We start from the raw sequence: 7,197 nt of genomic DNA on the forward strand, positions 1-7,197 counted from the left end.
TTACTAATATTATAAATGCGAATAAAAATAAAAATATTATAAAGTAACTGTCTGTCTGTCTGTTACTCAATCACGCCTGAACTACTGAGCCAATTTGCATGAAATTTGGTATAGATATATTTTGATACCCGAGAAAGGACATAGGATAGGTTTTATCCCGGAAATCCTACGGGAACGGATTTTTCTCTGAAAACGCGGGCGAAGCCGCGGGCGGAAAGCTAGTACTTAATAATTGATCTCTATCAAGATATACCAATTGCTTTGAAGCACTTCATTCAGTGTAGAGTGGGTTTCAAACATGAGTACCTACCTAATTAATTAAACTTCATTTATGTATATTTTTAATATTTGAATTAATTATAGACATTGTCTGCTATTTTCTACAAGAGCTTTGTACTGTATGATTAGCTCATAATTATAGAAAAAAAATAGTGGTACTCATTATACAATACCTCGCCTAAAAAGTTAAGAAAATAGGAATGGCAATAAAACAATTAAAATCTTGATAATCATGTTTATTGTACTAATTGAAATAAGATATTCAGAGATTATATTTTATTGAGTTTTTGTAAGAGGAGATATTGACTTTTTGGTAACATTCAGTAAAATACACAGTGTTTTTTTAAATAAAATTTTATCATTACTCAATAAAAAATTGGAAAATACTTTAGCCATAGCATGCTTTCAAAAGTATCAAACTGTGTTACAAATAAAATATGAAATTTCCTACAAAATATAGATGTTGCGAAAATATATTTTACAACAATAGTTTGTTAGATAGGTAGTGAGAAGAATCAATTTAATTTAAAACCTAATATTATACATAAATACAAAAACATATAAATATTCAACAAGTGATTTAGCATTTCATTAGTTAAGAGATGTTTGGCCAGAGCTATTTACTGTTCAATTGTGGTAATTTTTATAATGTTTATACATGATACTGTGGATCTGTCCCATTTTACATTTATGTAAAACAAAATACATCAATTAACAGTGCAACAAAAACATATCATCAGTGAGCAATTGAGTCCTTACGTAAAACTTCAGGAAGTCAATCTCAAACAAACATTATGGCCGCAACTGTATAAAACCACAACCACCTTTCAAATATTCATTTTATCAAAATCTGTAGGTTATCGGGACCTGATTACGAATCTTATCTTAAGTATCACTTGCGTAAAAACTGCATTGAGATTTTTTTGAGTTTCATTTTAGCATTCAATCATGTCCGTTCATCTTTGCGTGTGGCACATTCCCATTCACTAATGACACATTGTTTGTTTGTCTGATTGTCTTCTGCAAAACATGCGCATCAGCCGGCTCTATTCTTTTGTAGTAATGTTCCTTCGTTTCTACTATTTCAAAACCAAACTTTTTGTAAAAGTCTATTGCACTTTCATTGTTCACTTGGACATGTCTGAAAATAAAAATATTGGGTTAAAGCTGTAAAATTCTGACAATCAGAAGGTTAGTGTAGAAAATCAAAGGATTGTTTATTTATAATAACTTTGTTAAGATAAATGAAAAAAGTGCATCTTTGACATGAAATTGTATGCATGATAATAACTTATGATTGTTAATTAGTTACACATAGTACAACTATATCATAGACTGTATATTATGTTGCCAAAATTAATATTATTTGTTTGCTAGTTTTGTTTGAAAACACAATTAATTAATACTTGTTTTTAAGTATATTTAAACAATGCCAAATATATACTGATTATGATAAATACTCGAAGTTCATTGATTAACAAGGTTACCAACTAAAAAAAGAAAATGACACATAACCTACACCACTTCTTGAATATCAAAACAAAAGTGTAAGAATTGATATGGGATGTTATTTTCAAAAGATAACATAGAATTAAATGTACTTACAAAAAGATACTGTCAAAGTTTCCATCGTGTTCGACATATTTGAGCACATGCTCCACCATCAAGGTACCAATACCCAATCTTCTGTAGGGATATAAACAACCGAGGGTCATGATATATAACCTTCGTGAATTTTCTGATGTGTCTATCCTGCAGCACACTGCTCCTACTACGATATCATTATAGTATGCAAGTTTGGCGAGTTCTCCAGCCTCTAACACATCCTTATAAAATTTGTCATTGTATGATACAGGAAATACGACCGTATTCAACTTCTTCAATTGCTTAATATTATGCGGTGTCACATCGCCGAGTTCTATTTTAGCTCTGCAATAACGAATGCACACTTTAATTTTAAGGAATCATCAAGTGATTGAATAGATGGACTCACAATTTCTACTACGACTTAATAATTCACTAATATGATCGTAATTTAAAGATTCATCCGGTGAGTGTTGTTACTTATGAAAGTAAATTATATTTACCTAGTCATTTTTATAGCTATTTTTTACACTAAGATTTAAATACTAATCTATCACTTATATCACACTGGATCACTCCCGCCATCTACTATTCCTTTGCTCCTTGATCTCAATTTCAATTCTCGCCTTGACGTTTCTATTCGGATTCGGATGCACACAGACCACCCAAAGTTGCCCGTACAATATTAATTTAACTTTGCGTTCACTATAATATGATTATGTGTTATTAGCAAAATATGAACAGCATCCATTTATTTTTTTATTTTTATTCAACATAGTTTTGACTTTCTATAAGCGCCAAAGACAAAAACAAAATAAATACACAATACACTGTATAATTAATTACACAATTTATAAAGTAATTGCATAATTTAGCTATAAGGATTGTGATTAACTTCACTTGATTTATTGTTCAATGTCTAATTATTTCGCAATTCATACAAAAAATAATAATAAATTTATATGTCTACGATTTATATAATAAGTGAACCTTCATGAACAAAGTGCGCGAAATTTAAAAATATTGTATAACTCATATTGGGTATTTCAATTGTTTCCGTCAAATCAGTAAAGAAAAATTGTATCACAGGAAAATAAAGCTTTGCTGTCTTTGCAAGTGCTATATCACAATGTTCCTAAATAAAATTCAATGGTTAAAACCGTCTTTAAGAAATTATCTTTACTATAATGAAAGAACGTTTCATGCGCAAATAGTTAAGATGCAAACAACCAAGACTTTAGAAGTTAATCGGGTAAATGAGCCAGAAAAACATTCAACAACTGGGTTGACGGCGAGTAATACACCAACAAAAGAAATATTTGCGGCACCAAGGGTTGTACCTATGGTGCTTTCAGATAAAGATCCGATAGTTTTATCGTTTGATGAAGTGCCTGGCCCGAAAGCTTTAAAATATTTATCAACAGTGCGTTATTATTTGTCTGAAATTGGAACGCAGGTTACTGCTGGACTACTAACATTAGGCTTAAACATAAGTTAGTATTTTTCTCAATTTATAAACTTAGGCCGATATTACTATCGAACATGATTAATTACAGTATCTTGTTTTGTAGGGTCATACATGTCAAACAGGAAGTCGATACGTGCTCTTTCCTCTCTTTTCGATGAATACGGCCCCGTAGTCCGATTTGTAAGTCCGGTTGGTGGAGATATAGTACTTCTTAATCACCCTGATCATATTCGTAAAGTGTTTGCCATGGAGGGCGATTACCCAGTTAGATCAACACTTGAATCATTGGAGAAATATAGATTAGAACACAGAAACAATCTTTACAGTGGCTTGTATACTGCGTGAGTATCAAATAAATAGAGAAAATACCCTACTTTAAAATAAACGAAAAATATATTTATTTAATTAAAAAAGAGCGTGTGTGCCAAGCTCACGTGTCAAAAGTGAAACTTCCTTGGCAAGATTAAAATATGTGACGGTATTGCCGTGACGCGACATTGAAATTTTACTCTCGACGCACATAAAGAAGTTTCACTTCAAAATTATTCTTATCTACTACAAAATAATTTTCTGTCACATACCTACAGTCAAGGCCAGGATTGGATTCGACAAAGGACACTTTTGGATGTCCCATTACACAACGCCAGCACTCATTACGCTAACGCAATTTATGAGATTTGCGACAAGTTTGCAATAAAGATCTACAATTTGAGAAATCATCAAGATGAAATTGTCAAGGATTTCTATAAGGAAATACATAAATGGGCATTTGATTGCATGGGTGAGCTATGATTTATTACACGCTTTTTACACGCTTTATATTAGATTCACCTGTATGTTTGTAACCGACTTCTTTGGGCGCGATTTTGACCCACTTTAAACGGCCAGATTTCGTTCAAACTTTGTAGATTTATTGAGGACCGATGACAATACACTAATTTGATAAAAATTTTCTATTTTTTAGTTCAGTTTTCTATAAAAAGCGTGTTTTTAAAGTGAAACTTTTATTACATCGTCTCAAACTTTTTGGTCTGTGTAGCGCATGTCGCGTGTATCGCGGCTGCCGAGTAGTCGGCAGCCGACCGTCACGCGACATGCGCTACACAAAGCAGTGTTCGGAACCGATCGAACAGTTTCACTTTTACCGTGGTTTCATAAAACCACACAACATTTTTTTTAGTTTTTTTTAACTATTATTATTATTGCCTAGGTTACCTACCTACATAAATATAATATCACATTCTGGGTATTTAAACTATAAAAACTTAGTAATAAAACGCCGCAGAACTTATATATTCATTTCTGCAGGCCTATTGATATTTTCGAAGAAATTCTCAATGATCGATACAGAACTAGTGTACAGTCAGTGCGACATGTCCTGGATGTATCACAACTTGGAGAAGGCAACGGAAGCTATAGACAAGTGCGAGTCGGGTTGGCATGCGTGGAAACTCTTTACCACACCTTCATGGTTTAGCTTGGTGAAGTACTGCGATAATTTGGACAAGTTAGTCTTACTCAAACATTGATATTTAATACCAGTACTTACAGCTTACAAGCTATACCTACTTGCTGATAGATAGCAAGATATAGGCAGGTATATCTCTATTATAATTTGTATGTCTATGTGCTGCATGAGTAGTCAATATCGCCGATAACGATTGGTTCTCAGTCAACAACTCACCATCATAATGTGACTCACAAACGCAAACTGTTGTTCAAAGGTCGTCAAAAATGTCCCAGCGGCGTTGTATAAATAATTCTCTGAATTTTATACCTAATTGCGTAGCAGCAATCCCCAATATATATTGTATTGCACATTAGAAAACCCTCGTCTTAATACACGTGTAGGCTCATTCAGCTCATTGTTGAACATGGTTGTGAGACGTGAGTCCTATCCTGCTGTTTATTTTAGATATTAAACACAGTGGGATCAAAGTTTAGAATTTTACAAGATATTCATCACTAAATAAGTAAATAGAAGCACTACCATCGAGGTGGTACTTCATCATGTATGATAAAATTCCCTGTGGTATTAGGTTTATTATAAAAGAAACCGTTAGCGACGTTTCTTCCCTTTAATTTTATTTTCCAGCTTGATTGGGAAACATGTCTTAGAGGCTGAACGACAATTTTCTGAAAATGAAGAAAATGCCATAAGTTAGTAGTAATAAGGTATTTGTTGAGTTTGTTATGAAAAAGTCTTTTTTCTTTTTCATCTCATTTTATATTTTTTAGATCGAAATTGTTTAATAAATGCGATATTGTTAAGCGACAATAAATTAAGCGCAGAAGATATCGCCACGATCTTGATGGACATGCTTCTTATTGGAGTAAATACGGTAAATATGTATTTATAACTATGTAGTTAAAAAATCTAACATTTGATTAAGCTATGCTGTTAATTTATGTGTTCCGGTATTTTTCTACGTTCATGTAACTACTAACTACCTCCATTTGAAAATTTGTACAAATTCCATTATCTCCATGAGACGATAAGCTTTTGTGCTCCAAATATTTTTTAATAGCCCATAAGGTAGGTAGCAATTACCTAAGAATTTTACAAATATAATTTTAAACTTAATTTCAGATCGCGTCCTCTATGTCATATCTGCTATACTATATTGCAAAACATCGAAAAGTTCAACTGAAGCTTTATCAAGAAATAGCAACGAAGTATCCAGAATTAAAAGTAGACGACATTACCAAGCTAAAACAAAACACTCCATACCTGCAAGCTTGCATAAAGGAGACATTGAGGTTCCGAAAATGTTTTATACAAATCTCCTTTTTTGGTTCACCTTTTAATAATATTAGGGTTGCCAAAACTTTCTGGAGTTTGTTGCGACATTAAAATTCTTCTCTTTATAGTAGTACCATTAATATCAAGTAGTTTTTCATCAACGTATATTCTTTTTTCTAGGCTTGTCCCGCCGATTCCTTTACTGACCAGGATTTTACCAAAGAACATCACATTGGATAGATATAAGTACGTAACAGTTTTAAGTAAACACTTAAATTTTCATATCTTCTAGAGCACTTACATAATTTATCTTTTACGTTGTTAGTATACCAAGAGGAACTCTAATTATTATGTCTACACAAGACGCAGCGGTAAAAGAGACAAATTTCGATGACGCAAAAAAGTTTGATCCAGAGAGATGGCTCAAAGAAGATTCTAGTGATTATCACGCGTTTGCTTCTGTCCCCTTTGGGTATGGCGCCAGGAAGTGCCTGGGCCAGAATATTGCGGAGACCATGCTTTCTCTTCTAACAATAAGGGTATGACAAATTCTTGGAATTTTCATTGCTTTAAAATTTTAAACTTATGTGGCTTTTTTGTGCTTTTGTATGCCGTAAAACAAAAAAAATTATATACTGTCAATGTGAAATACGCAGGTTTTCGACTCCTCTGTACCAATATGACTGCTCATTCATACGATTTTGTTAAGTATAAGAAATATTTAATAACAAGATTTTTTTTTCATATTTACTTCTACAGGTGTTGCAGAAGTACAAATTAGAATACCACTACGGGGATGTGCAGCCATCCCGAAGTTTCATTTCAAAACCAAGCAAGCCACTAAAAATAAGATTTATCGACAGAATTTAATTTTGCACCATAAATTCACCTAGATTTGTCGGTTATAGATATATTAAATAAAAAATAAGCAATTAAAAGGTGTTTTATTTACGATACCACACCACTCACTAGCTGCATAATGTGAATGTATTAATTAATATTCATCATCTTTAACAGCCAGCAACCCTCATTTGCGGTTGGATTTAATAAGGCAGTGATAATGAAAAGAAAAAAATAGCTTTAATTTGATATATGATACATTAATGTGCGATATGAATGTGTA

The 7,197-nt window shown here is 32.6% G+C and overlaps 2 protein-coding genes across 2 annotated transcripts; one reads left to right on the plus strand and one right to left on the minus strand.

The window, feature by feature from the left end:
• Positions 1-500: 500 nt before the first annotated feature.
• On the minus strand, positions 501-2,526 carry san (Probable N-acetyltransferase san). Its single transcript, XM_089697222.1, has 3 exons — positions 2,367-2,526; positions 1,885-2,208; positions 501-1,420 (listed from the first exon to the last, which is right to left on the minus strand). The coding sequence occupies exons 1-3, from the start codon at positions 2,372-2,374 to the stop codon at positions 1,222-1,224; spliced, it is 531 nt and encodes a 176-aa protein (XP_089553348.1). The 5' UTR covers positions 2,375-2,526; the 3' UTR covers positions 501-1,221.
• Positions 2,527-2,840: 314 nt separating this feature from the next.
• Positions 2,841-6,966, plus strand: LOC149486995 (cytochrome P450 CYP12A2-like). Its single transcript, XM_089697100.1, has 10 exons — positions 2,841-3,356; positions 3,435-3,672; positions 3,919-4,112; positions 4,640-4,838; positions 5,427-5,491; positions 5,570-5,673; positions 5,922-6,091; positions 6,255-6,320; positions 6,400-6,613; positions 6,834-6,966. Exons 1-10 carry the CDS (start codon positions 2,993-2,995, stop codon positions 6,942-6,944), a joined length of 1,725 nt encoding a protein of 574 aa, XP_089553226.1. The 5' UTR covers positions 2,841-2,992; the 3' UTR covers positions 6,945-6,966.
• Positions 6,967-7,197: the final 231 nt, after the last annotated feature.

The sequence above is a fragment of the Colias philodice genome, chromosome 7, assembly GCF_061535455.1.
Source record: "Colias philodice isolate Cphi_HAF_F1 chromosome 7, ilColPhil1 Martin Lab GWU primary, whole genome shotgun sequence".
Lineage (NCBI taxonomy): Eukaryota > Metazoa > Arthropoda > Insecta > Lepidoptera > Pieridae > Colias > Colias philodice.

Excerpts from the sequence above, each read along its gene's own strand:
- san (XM_089697222.1), bottom strand. Across the intron at positions 1,421-1,884 it reads AACTTTGACAGTATCTTTTT|ACATGTCCAAGTGAACAATG; the intron begins GTAAGTACATTT and ends TTTTATTTTCAG.
- LOC149486995 (XM_089697100.1), top strand. The coding sequence starts at position 2,993 with ATGTTCCTAAATAAAATTCAATGGTTAAAACCGTCTTTAAGAAATTAT. Across the intron at positions 3,357-3,434 it reads AACATTAGGCTTAAACATAA|GGTCATACATGTCAAACAGG; the intron begins GTTAGTATTTTT and ends CTTGTTTTGTAG. Across the intron at positions 3,673-3,918 it reads TACAGTGGCTTGTATACTGC|TCAAGGCCAGGATTGGATTC; the intron begins GTGAGTATCAAA and ends ACATACCTACAG.